General features: G+C 37.1%; 1 protein-coding gene across 1 annotated transcript in view; it reads left to right on the top strand.

Moving 5' to 3' along the window:
• Window positions 1-13,728, top strand: part of ARHGAP15 (Rho GTPase activating protein 15) — a 721,214-nt gene that overhangs the window by 112,592 nt on the left and 594,894 nt on the right. Inside the window, 1 exon segment of the mRNA XM_006159626.3 lies at window positions 6,435-6,522. Within this exon segment, the coding sequence (XP_006159688.1) occupies window positions 6,435-6,522 (88 nt within the window).

Here is a 13,728-nt window from a genome sequence, read left to right as displayed (position 1 = left end):
CCTACAGCTCAAGCTGTCAGATTCTTCTCATGATAATGAATATTTTAAGGGCCATTTCCATCAAGCGTTTTCCAGACAAGCGGTTACAAAGTTGCTGTTATTATGTGCTGCCATCCGGTGTCCATTTTGTGGAATGCCAAGCTGATACCTCTATTCAATATTTTTGGTTTGGGGATTTTGTTTTTGTTAAGGTTTTTGTCATTGTTGTTTGTTTTTTGCATTTTCCAATGTCACAACCTAGGATTTGTTTTAGGAATGTTCTATGAAGTGTTTCCCTTGGATAAATTGTCCTTCCAACTGCATCAATTGTGCGTATTTGCTTTTAGAAAAAAATAATTCTTCTTCCTTCCTAATAAGTTAGCACCTTTCCTCCACCTGGATGTGTTGAAGAATAAATAAAAACCTGCATCCCTTGTCCCAGGATCTGTCTCGTGCATTGAATTACTAGCATCAGTCCCTCATCTGATGGTTACCGGGAAATCTGTGTGCAGACCGGGGACTGCCTCACTTATTCCTGGGGCCTCTGACTTTCTAAAGTTGAATATTTACTGTCGTGTGTCTCTTATAGACCCTAAGTCTGTCTAACAACTGAGCATTTATCCCTGTGTGTGGAAAATTTTAAAAACAGTGCTCTCAAAGTCTTTAATGGAATAGGAAGGTGTTAACTGGTTCTTGTTAACTAATGAATTTGCCTGCTGACCATTATGGCAGGAATGAAGGCAGGAATAAAGGGGCTTGCAGTTTAGTATTGTAGATCAGCCCCTGCCCAGGACAGGTTGAGACAAGGTTTTACTCCAAGGAGAAGTAGGTTCCAGTACTTCTTTGACTACAGTTCAATATTTCACTCTCTTAACTCCTTCTGAGGCTCTGCACAGACATGCTCAGTATGCCACCTGCTCCAGAGACAGTTGATACATTGGTGTGAGTATGGACTTTAGGGTCCAGGAGACTTGGCCCAACTCCCATTGTGATAACATGTGTGCCTTGGGTACGATGCCACTTCACTGAGCTTCAGTTTTCTCATCCGTACTATATGGATATGGCCACTCCCCTGGAGATGTTTGAAGAATTTGTTTCCTTTTTCTTGTCTGCCTTCCTCTAGTTCTACACAAAATCCTAGAAGTCCTTCTCATTTTCCTTCATGTGTTCAGTCCTTAGAATGATTTGGCAAATTTTCAACAGATACTTGTGACTGGCTAAGTGATTAAATTGCATGATGCCTATAAAGTACCGGGTGGCATACCTGGTGTAGAATATGTGCCAATGCAACACAGCAGTTTTTACTATTGACACATATCTGAGAAATCAGGAAGTACTCCAGAAGAAGCTCAGGCATCACCCACAAGAATTATAAATTAGAAAAACAAAATACTAAACCAGAAATGTTAGACAGTTGAAGAGTGCCAGGAATACAGTATCAAAGCACTAAGAAACTAAGGAACAGAGAAATGCAGAAGTGGATGATTTGGTAGTCTTTTTAGGGAGCAACCACAAACAGAGAGCAGGGAAAACCTAGATGTTTGACCCTCTTGAAACTTGAAAGACTGTGTATTCTTTTACTCAAAGGACCTTTAATGAACAATTACTATGCATCACATAGTGTGTACAATACAGGAAGAACTCTAAGAGAAGAGATATGAGATTCATCTCTTTGAGGAAAAAGAGGAAATTGACTTTGTATTCTGAAAACTACTTCATCCTAGAAAGATCTATTTAAAAAGTTTCATCAGAAACTGGAAACTTACCTATCTTTGCTAAGCCCTCAAAGTTAGCAAGAGTTATCCACTTTCTGAGGTGTCACCCAATATACTGAACCACAGTCACCCATAATGGTCTGCTTGCTTATGAGAAACATTAGTTTCAAGCCAGGCACGACGTTGCCAAATGAGCCTTCCACATGTTCTCTAAAACTGACAATGTATTATGACAGGCTTACTGTTTAGAGGAACTAGGTCAGGAAACGATTCCTCTGATATCCTGAGAACTACAGTACAGGAGAGCAAATACTTCAGAAGGAGCGAAGGTGAAGGCAGACACCGTAAGGACAACGACCAAATTACCAAGTTTCTCAAACCTTTTCAGAGATGAACGGTCAGACCTAACTATTAGTTTAAGAGTATTGTTAGGTGAAGTCACAGCTACCCCTAGACCAGAAGCCTCTCTTTCTGATTTTATGTTCCCTACTGAGTACAGATAAGTCCTGTAATCACAGGTCAGAATAACCCATAGCGGGAAAGAGACAGAGGTGCCCCCACAATTAGGAGCTCATACTTTCCTCTGGTTCTCATGAGAGCTTGGTCAGTCATGACCTTACTCCTGTGAATCAGTACAACTTCTAAGAAAGAGCCTGGGACTGGCAGGGAGTTGCCCAGTCTTTCAAATGGGGATCAGGTAAAGCAGTTAATAGCAGAGGTCGGAGGCTGACAACTTGTCGTAGGCTATACATTCTACCTTTTAGAATTGGAGGATTTCAAACAAAACTACATTGGAAGCTGGCATTGATAATAGTCTTAATCAGTTTAGAACTGTACTACTTAGTCTTTTAAAAAAGATGGGGGAAAGTAATGAATACAAAAATTTAGTTTGACTTTAAATCAGTGTGCTGGAAAAGAAAACATGTCATACACTGTAAAGATGTACAAGGACTAAATGCAAATAAATAAGAAAAAATAAAATACGGACTCTGCAGCTTTAAGCAAGTTACCTAAATAGTCTGCGCCTCTATATTGGTAAATGGAGACATTACTACTTTCATCATTTTTGTGTGTCTGTATGAAGCCAAATCTGTGCTAGATAAGCTTTAAACTACAAACTCAAAATAATGGTTGACTATTATAAAATAAATCATAAGGGAAAATTGAACTAAAAAGGGGCATCTAAAATGTTGTCAGCAGCATTTTATTCTTCACTTTGAAATAAAATTCTTTTTAAGCAGTAGAATTTAACCCTTGGATAGTTTTTTGCTTTTATCCTAATACAATAAAGACAGTGGAGTTTTAAATTCTAAACAAAATAGCACTTACATAAAGTGTCAGAGCCATTCCTATTACTAAGGTTCCAAGACCTGCAGCTTGTACCCTCTTCAGCTCATTCATCCGATTACCTAACAGGGACACAGTTCATAGCCATTCAAAGTCATAATGGGAACAATGGCATGACTTAATTTCATGCCACTTCAGTTCTAACCAGTTCTAGTTCCAAGTTTAAAGAAGAAGAGTGTTTTGCCAGCAAGTTCTATAAATGACCAAATCAGAATCATTTATCAGGGACTTAGTATAGACAGAAAGCAAATAGGTATAGTATCTTCTTGCCAGAAGATGGAAAATGAAGTGGGAAATGTAAGAGGCAGGTTATGGGTGGATTTGTGTGTGAGGATGTCCTACTTTTGACCACACATGGTTCAGCCAAGGGTGGTGATGGATGTCAGTCTAGGTCAGCAGCAACAGCAGTCTTTCTCGTTTTCTCTTTTGCCTGTTTGGGGCCATGTAATGTTTTGACCTAATAAAGAGGAAACTATAGGGGCCAGCAGGTGACGTGGTGGTTAAGGGCTCTGGATTCCCACATGGCCAACCACGGTTCAGGTCCCAGACCTGGCTACTTGCTTTCTCACTCTTTCTCTGTCTGTCCTCTGGTCATATTAAAATAGGTAAATAAATACACAAATTAAACAATTCTTTAACAAAGAGAGAGAAGGCTGCAACTTTAAGTGACCTTGCTGCCTTTAAGTGACCTTGCTGCGGCTGGTGTCTAAAAGGAGAAATGGGGACTAAGGCAGAGGAAAACATCTCTATGATGTTCTTGTCATTCATATTTTCTTTGAAAAAATGAAATCATTTGAAGACAAATATGCCCGAGAACTTAGTGTTGGCATTTGTACGTTGGAAAATACACATTGTGTTTCTTACGTGTCTACTTATCCTGTCCTTCTTTAACACCATGCCGTGCCATTAAGAAAGCTTGGGGCATGTGAAAGAAACCTAATTCTTGGTGTAAATATTAACCTTACTTAATCAAAATTGTTCTTTTAATCAAGCCCCTATATCCTTAGAGACAAGTGGAACTAAATTACACAACAATTTTGCAAAGTTATTTTTAGTATATTTTGTGCGGTTTTCTATTGACCTGAATGAAGTCTCTCTGTAAACATTTTATATTTCTTAACCACTTTTGTGAACAGAGTTCAACTAGCTTAAAGTGAATATTAAACCAGAGAAAACTTCAGCAATGTGACATAAAGGATAGAAAAGTATGTATATTGATTTTGTTAATGTGATTATCATCTAACAGAGTATTCCTTATGACATAAACTCATGTGTATTCTATCTACTGAAGCAATATGTTCTCAGTGAATGATATTTGGCAATATGAAGAACTACAAAAGAAAAGGCATATTTTACTACCTGATTTAGCTTCGTAATACCCAGACTTATTTTCCAGGACAAAGTTCAATCAGTGTCTAAAAATTATATATTTAGTGTTTATGTCATATAAAGCATTGTAGAGGAGTACTCGGGATACCTCTGTAAAGATTAAATTATTTCAGTCATTTGTGGGTTTATGTTTACATGGAGGAGATAGAAATGAAATTTATAAACATTATTTTGGAATCTATCATAACTGATATGTGCAGAAGTCACACAGGCACATTTGAGGATGAAACATTTGGGCTTCTGATGAATGGAATCAACAATTAGAAGGTACTGGGTTGGATGAAGACAACACTAGGAGAATAGAACAACATAATATTAAGAACTACATATTGTATATGGTCCACATTAAAATCTTCCCTTGTCAGTATTCTTCTACTGCATAGAATTTTTTATTCTGTTATATGACTCTGTTATACAAAATTTATTTAACTAAGATCTTCTTTTTTTAGGGACAGATGTAACAAATAGTAGTGCACTTCATAAGTGTGCACCACACAGCCTTAATAGCTCATGAACTTTTTTTTTTTTGGAGAGGTTTTTCACTACAGGGTGCGTGCACTTGCCAGACAGAGGGAGACATAGAGACAGAAAGCAAGAAATCACCCCCCCCCGGGGGGATGGTCACACCGCAATCCCTTCTCCTCCATTCTTCTCTCAGGATCTTGAGCACGCACATGCGCCCGGCATGAGTTTTAAGCCACTGGCTTCGGGATGCGAACTGCGGTCGACTACGTGGGAGTCCAGCGACATAGCCATTACACTAACTGCTGGTCCCTCATGAACTATTTTTCTAGAACACATTTAAATCCATAGGGATGGAGGTATTTAGTAATAAGATACCTGTTTTCAAAGATTTTTTTTAAAAAGATGTCCTATTGTACTCCAGAAAGACTTTGCCAACTTATACTCTCATCAATAGTGTATGAGTCTATTTCTACACCCTCATTTACCTTAAATATCATTATTCTTTTTAATTCTCCAAAATGAGATACACAAAGAGGAAAGACATATCAATGGATTGATTTGCACTTCTTCAATTTCTAGTGAGGGTCAGCAATATAAAAATAAAAATATAAATATATGTTTGGGGCCTGCAGGTGGTGTGGTGGTTAAAGTGCTGGATTCCCACATGGCCAACTGAGGTTCAAGTCCCTGACCTGGCAACTTGAAAATTATGGCAGGTTTTTGTACATGCATATCTAAATCCCAAGAGATTGGAGGAGAAAGGATTGCAGCATGGCCATGTCCCTCTGGAGGGTGATTTCTCACTTTCCCGCCCTCTATCTCTCTCTCTTTCTTGTGTGAGTGTATGTGACCTATGTCAAAAAAAAAAAAAAAATGCCAGAGGGGGCCTGTGCACTGGCCCAAGAGATAAAGAGAGATAGGGAACTGAGGAGAAAGTGAGAAAGCACCTCCCATGGGGTCTGGTCACACCACAATCCCTTTTCCTCCATTTCTTCCTCCTTTGGGATTTTGGGCATGCATGCACATATGCCCAGCATGTTTTTCAAGACACTGGGCCATGTGGGGTCCAGCTGCCTTAACCACTGTGCCACCAGATATCCAAAAAATATTTTTAATTAAGCAAGGACACAAGATTTGGCTAGTTTTTCAGATGCTGAAACATACTGAATTAATGAAGAGTTGAAACAATGGAATAAGAGATTCTGACTCCTGTTTCTACTTTGCTAGTTCTTGCTGTAGAAGCGTAGACATTTTATGGGAGGGAGGCACATAGATACACAAAATTGGATTTTAGTCCTTGAAAAAGATTTTAGAAGGATCTACAAACTGAGAAACTTTTACTATAAATGTAATGCTTCTAAAATTATAAAATGTCTTTATTATTACAAAATTCCTTACCACCTATAAATTTTAATGATGATGAGACTTTCAGGAAAACTTGTTAAAAATAAAGATGGTCTCTACTCATTCCAAATGCTGTTCATAGTTTGTCTATAAATAATTTCTTCAACTAATAATGTTTCTTTCTATTTCCCTAAGGAAAAACTGGTCTACTTCCTGGATTGTCCTTTCTAATCGAAAAATCGAATTTTACAAAGAACCTAAGCAGCAGGCTCTATCCAATATGGTAGGTTGCTCTCTGTTTCTACTCTTACCATCTTTTCAGAAATATGGTTGAATTAAAAGTTTGGTTTCATCAGAAATCACACTAATGCCTTCACACTACCAACATCTGAAAGCAGATGGAGGAAATGACTCAATAAACTTTTAATCAGATGAAGGGAAAATAGAACTTAGTGTCTGTTTTATTAAGTGGTGCATTTGGAGAATCATCACAAAATGAGATGAATGGTGAGCCGCGCTCCAGTAATGCGAAGGTAACACTTTAAATTAAGGTGCCATTTATAAATGCTTTACTCTTATTTATGAAATGATCACTAAATGCAGCTACTTGCCCAAATAATGTATTATAAAGTATGTTATAAAATGCATTAGTAATAAGTGCTTAACGGATGAGACTATGGAAAGCTGTTTTAAAGAATATTATAAGACGTAAATCGTATTAAACCATGTATGTGCATCTTTAATACATGAATTTAAGTTGTTATCTAGCATGCTATAAAGTGCCTCACACATGAATAAATAATAATAAGCTGTTTAAAAATGGCACCTTAATATAGGGTGTTACCAATGAGGAAACACTCTAAGTTAACAAAGTGATTTTTTATCTTAGTCTAACTGTGGCATTCAGTATATCCAGCTAACCTTTCAAATATTTCTATGACTCCATCTAATGGAACTAATACAATTTCTGTATCCTGTAGTTATTGCAAAGTAAAATTTGTAGGGTTTCTCCATTGTACCTGGAGGAGTGCCTCACACGTGCCTGCAGAGGTTTGACAGTGATAGTAAGTAGGAGAAATTCAGAGCTGGGTACTAGGGCAGTTCAAGCTCAAAACCTTGCTGCCCATCATGAGAACTGCCACAAGATGCAAGAGACAGTGAGCAGGCAGAATATCTGACAGTCTTCTGAGTAGGAAGGACTCCAGGCAGGAACCAACCTGCCACAGCCCATCGGCCTGATGGGCGACAGGGAAAAGGGTCGCTTGGCAGGAGTTAACCACAATGAACTAATTTATATTTGGCAGGTAATAAAACGATGGAAAGTTCTTTGCTCTCCAGCCACTAGTCGTGTTTGCTATGTAATCCTCTTTAAATAGGAAATAGAAAAATCGTTTGCTAGGAGATGTTTTTTAAAGGAGAAGATTTTAGTCAGAACAAAAGGTAGCATTTGGCTTACTCCTGATAATTGCAATAGCCTTTATCCCCTCGTGGCTTGCTGATTTTGGAGTCTTGGTGTGGTCCAATCTGTAAATGAATTATGAATAAATTAAAAATATATCTCAGTCTTTTGTATTTTTAATTTAAACTGCCTCAGAAAATCTGTTTTAGGGTTTAGTTTTGTTTTTATTTGTTGGCTACAGTAAGGTTGAGATAATCTTTGTAAGAAAAATAAAGTACCCCTAAGGGCCAGGCACAAAGCAGCTCCCATCCCCTTGCAGGTCCTTTGTCTTCCCATTGAATGGGTTCTAAGAGGGAAGTCAGGAAGGGAGGAAAGTCACTTGCCTTGCTGGGTCTGGCTGCTGAGAAGATGATCTTCACCCTGCTGCGTGAGAAGAATTCCATCAGAGCAGAGTTTATATGAATGTGCTGGGATAATGGGAGAGATTAGATTCTAGATTAAAGCATGTGGTTTATTTTTATTTTATTATTTTAATCTCCTCCTGCCAGGAGATAGAATTATCAGCTGCTAAATTCTACACAGGTGAAAGAGAACCCCCTTTTAGATGGTAGGCAAACCTTACAAGTTAGCTCAGTATTTGCACGACTCCAGTTCAACCTTCAGATTCGCTGTGAACTGACAATAGACTTGACTCATGGAAGAAATTTGTTAACATTTTGTTGGCAGTCCCTATTCATTACTGCTGGCCCCATTTTCAATGCTCTTACGGTTTCTTCCAGACACTCATTGTCTTCAAAGCGAATCAGGACAGGAACTAACTGTGTTGTGGTGATGGGGAAGAGAATTACAGATTCGTGTTTGTGCTGCATGAATTGTCTTGCTAGTCAACTTCTTGGATCCATTTCTAACCAAGTATTAAAGGCCTAGTGGGATAGCCCACATTTACCAACGCGAGTCTCAGAGAAATGATTCGATGATTGCCAGGTCTTGATTAAAGATGCTGTGGTTTTATTTTGAAAGAGATTTATGCTTGAGTTTCAGAATTTTCCTTGCTCCCCCTTAGACATGTCCTGGTGCTGTTCATTGTGCTTCTGGAAAAATGTTTATCCTCTCCTCCTAAGGTTTAGGAGAAGCTGCCTGAGTGAGTGCAACATGAGATTTAAAAGAATAAATGGTGTCTTAATCTTCATATAAATATCTGCAAATTTAATAGACTGGTGAGAAAAAAATAGCACAGTGGCTAAGACGAGATTTGAAGTTAGACCACAGGGGACATAATTCTGTTGTTGCCACTTAGTAGCTGACAAAGTTACTAATTTCTTTGAGCTTCAGAATCCTCACCTGTATAATGCAGATAGTGGTGTCTGCCAAAGAATTAGGAATGAAATTAGTTAACAACAATAATGAAAAAGCCATAATAATCATAAAATAACTACTATCATCTATGATAACATACTATATTAAATGCATAAATATATTCTATAGCATGTAACATAGAACAGAGCATAATTATAACATATTACACTATATTAGTTTTGCACATGAACTGATCCAGGTATTTATAGAAAAGAGAATATATTCATTCACAGAAATCCATTATACACAGCCTCCCAAATGAGAAATGTCTACCATAAGCAGCATGAAATACTGTGTTTAGGCACTGACTATTACCGACCAGGAAGCCATCCATCCACTTGGGGCTCTAGATGTAGCCTCAAATCTATGGAAATATGCAGTTTTCCAGAGCCCCAACTTTCTCACATTGGCACTTAGCCTTACCATTTTCACATTAAAAAAAAAGTTTATTTATTTCATGAGCAACACACACACACACACACACACACACACACACACACAGATAGCACCATTCCTAGCTAGTACTGGATTGTGAGCATGCAAATGCCCAGTGTACTCGTGGAAGTCTCTGGATAGGAGCCTGTAACTGTTTCATGAGGGTCAGCCTTGCTGAGTATCATGTTTTATTTATGCACTGTCACCCCGCTACCATTTTCACATTTAAGACCGCATGTCATAAAATTTTGTACCTAGTCCCACATTCAGTGTTTGGCTACCTTGTTCTTACTGAAGTTCTTTCAGTTCATATCTGTCCTATTCAGTCCAAGTTGCAAAACAAAACACTGCTACTGGGTGGCTGAAACAATTGAAATTAATTTTTCGTATTTCTAGAGTCTGTAAATCTGAGATCAAGGTACCGGCACAGCTGGTATCTGGTTAAGGCCCATTTGCTGATGTGAACTTGGCCAGTCGTCTTCTCACCATTACCATCACATGGCAGAGAGCAGAACATGACGAAGCAAGCTTTTGTGTCTTTAAAAAAAAGTTAGGAGACATGTGCACTTACCAGGGAGACATGGAGACACAGAGAAAAAAATAAAGGAAAGTGAGAAAACACAACCATGAGGGATGGTCATGCCACAATCCCTTCTTCCCCATCTTACTCTCTTTTCAAAACTTTGGGCACACATGCAAATGTGCCTAGTGTGTTTTTCAAGCTGCTGGGTCAGGAGCTCCAACCATGCTGTCAGCCGCATGGGATCCAGCAGCTTTAACCACAGTGGAACTGGCTGGCCCATATGTCTTTTCTTATAATGTCACTAATCCCTTTCACAAGGGCTCACCTTTATGACTTAATTCCACCTAAAAACCCTAGTTACTGGGCCAGCAGGTGGCGTGTGGGGGGGTTAAGGTGGCTGGATTGTACATGGCTGACTACGCATTTGGAGTTCTGAAACCGGTGGCTTGAAAAACACGCAGGGCATGTATGTGTGCCTGCTCAAAATCCCAAAAAGAGAATGGAAGAGAAGGGACTATGACCTGACCATGCCCTCTGTGAGAAGATCACTCATTTTCCCTCTCTTTGTCTTTACCTGTCTTTCTCTCTAGCAAGTACACATGCCCTACAGCAAAAGCAAAACAAAACAAAACAAAAGAACAAAACAAACCAGAAAACTCAGTCACTGATACCATCACACTGGGGTTTAGGATTATAACATACAAAATTTAGGAAAACAACAATTTTTACTCCAAATCAATAACCAGGTCATGTTCTTATAAAAAGTACCCTTTCCCTGAAAGATACACATTCACTTCACTGATATGTGTAGATTACATATTCATAGGCTCTGCTTCCTCAGTGACCCGTTCAAAGAAAAGGAGGACGGATCTATTTTCTTTTTTGTGGCTTTCTTTTTAAAGACAAGATCTAGTTATGTCATGATCCTCCTGACTCAGCCTCCCAAGTAGCTGAGAAACATGCAACCATTCTTAGCTCTTCAGGGCGGGACCAGAAATAGAACCTGTGTGTCCCATGTGACCTCAGCACCAATCAACATGCACTGCTAGGTCTGGATCTTTGTTTTCTAATAAGAATAAGAAAATTAAGTAGTAATGTATCACTTATAATCATTATAATTTTATAACAGAAAGAACATTATAATATGCCCCAATCCAGAATCTAGAGAAAATGAAATCTCAGAATACAAGTCTTTGCTGAGAGAGAAAACTATCTTCTATATACATCTATGCATATAGTCTCTCTTCCGTTCACTTCACCTCAAACCAGAGCAAGCTCAATCCAGACTGGCTGGCCCTCCTGTGAGGAGGCACATTGGGAAATCACTGCCTTCTCTTGATCTAGATTTCCTAGATTGTGAAGGAAAGCATAATGTTCATATTCTCATGTTTTATTTTTTAAACATATTATTTCTAACTCACTTTATGCAGAAGTCATGTTTAGTAAAATAGATAAAATAGTTTAGGAGATGATGCCATGGCCTAGAGGCTAAGAGAATTGAATCCCAGTTGACCAACTATGAAATTTGAATTCTAACTCCAGCAGCTTGAAAAATATACTGGGCATGTGTGTGTGCATGCATAAAATCACAACAGGGTGGGGAAATAGAGGAAAAGGGATTGTAGCATGACACAGTCCATTGGGGAGTAATTTCTCTCACTCTTTCTGTCTTCCTCTGATAAGCACATGTGCCCTCTGGCAAAATGTCAATAATATTTGTATATTGATATATAGTTAAGTTTGTTTTTGAATTTATACAAATGGAATCACAGTGTATGTTTCTTTTGTCTCGTTTTTTTTTTTTTTTGGGGGGGGGTTAGGTGTGTCTTGCTTATTATGTCCTTCAATGTCTTATCATTCTATATTTTCTCTACTAGGTTGGGAATGATACACCACTTTGTTCTCTTAGTATTAGGTTAGGGTTACAACCTTGATACTTATCAAAGACTACATCCAGACAAATCCAATACCTTCATTCACAATCTTACTTCAGAATATTTTTAATCCATTTATCCTTACTCTCATGTATACATCTTGCTGTTTGGTATTTTAACTTTTTCAACATTGCCAGATTTTATTTATTCTTTTTTATATAGCCAATGTTGGTTTACATTTGCCCAGTATTTGCAGTGTTCTTTGCTATTTATTTTCTGCTCAATCTTAGAGTTGCCTTCTAGAATCATTTTTCCTTTGCATAAAGTGTATTCTTAGAAATTTCTCTATTACAGAACTTGTGACAACCTAAGTGCTTATTTGAAAAGTCTACTTCCTCCTTCAAGAAATATAAGCTTTCTCTGGGTATACAATTTTGAATTAGCAGGCACTTTATTTTAGCACATCATAGATATCATTCCACCATTTTCTGTCATTCATCTTTGTAATCAAGAAGTCACCTGTTAGTATAACTGCTAGTCTCTGGTGGCTCATAATGTTTTTCTCATTATCTTTGAAATTTTTTTCCAGTTTCACCATGATGCAAACAATTGTCATTTCTTTCTATTTTTTTCTGATGAATTGTTTTGTTTGTCGAAGTTGTTTACCACTGTCAGTAATATATTTAAAATTTTTTCAAATGCTATCTTTTCAACTATCATCCCTTTTACATTTTTTTGTCTTACTTCCTTTTTAGCTTCTAGTTAAAACTATGTTAAAATTTCTCCCTAAATTCTCCAGATATTTTACACTCCTCTTGTTCCTATGGTTTGTCTTTCTTAGCAGCATTGAAAATAATTTATTTTTATTAATCTTCTAATTCTTTAATTAATCTCCTTTTGTAATAAACAAGAAACATTTCATTTCAATGATATTTTTCATTTTGTAAAATCTTTTTTTTTTTAAATCACCTGGAGAGATTTTATTGTTATTATTACTTTTTATCATAATTTCTGATGTACATTTATCATTGTATATATTGTGGGGCATACAATTCAAAGCATGAATACAATGTGTAATAATCGAATCAAGGATATAAATATACTCATCACTGTCAATAAAGAACATTACATTATTTTGTGCACCTTTGATAATCATTCTTTTTTTCTTTTTAAAATTTTTAAAAGTTTTTAACTTAAATTTATTTATTTACATTCATTCACTGTACATCATTACAGCATACAAAATGTCTTCTTAATGTCATTGGTTATACTTCAGTGCATCCTGTAAGCATTTTTAAGACTCTTTTTAAAATTTTATTAAAACTAAAAGGCACAAGTATTTTATAATATGTACCCCATAATGTTAACATTTGGAGTCTATGTCAGTCTGTTTTTAAATAGTTCTTCCTTATGTTGTTTTATTTTATTATGTGTCTGGTTATCTTTGACTTTGTGCTAATAATCATTATTGAAACATTATCCTGGCAGGTTCCTGAGGCTTAGGATAAATGTGTCCTACTGCAAAGTGTTTTGCAGTTTTTCCAAAGAGACTGAAACTTTCCCAGTGACTGATTTTCTCAATCTAAGTCAGCAGTATAAAATCCTCAGACTATGTACATATTATTAATAATAGGGTTGAAGCTATTCTATAACTTCTCATGGGCAAGATTATTCTTTGTTCTTTCTTATTTTTTTAAAATTCTCTTACGTTGCTTATCTACCTAGAAAGTCATATTTATATTCCCTTTAGGTTGGAGAAAGGGAACAAGTTTAATGTTGGTTCTCTCTTAACCTTTAATTACTGTATGACCTCTAGAGGGACAATATTCTATTATTCTGTGAAGTTGAATGACCAAAGCTCAAATGTGTAGTATAAACAAATTACCTCAGGAAAAATGCATG

This window comes from Tupaia chinensis, unplaced genomic scaffold, assembly GCF_000334495.1.
Source record: "Tupaia chinensis unplaced genomic scaffold, TupChi_1.0 Scaffold000638_1, whole genome shotgun sequence".
Taxonomy (NCBI): Eukaryota; Metazoa; Chordata; class Mammalia; order Scandentia; family Tupaiidae; genus Tupaia; species Tupaia belangeri.
This window is presented reverse-complemented; position numbering and strand designations above follow the sequence as displayed.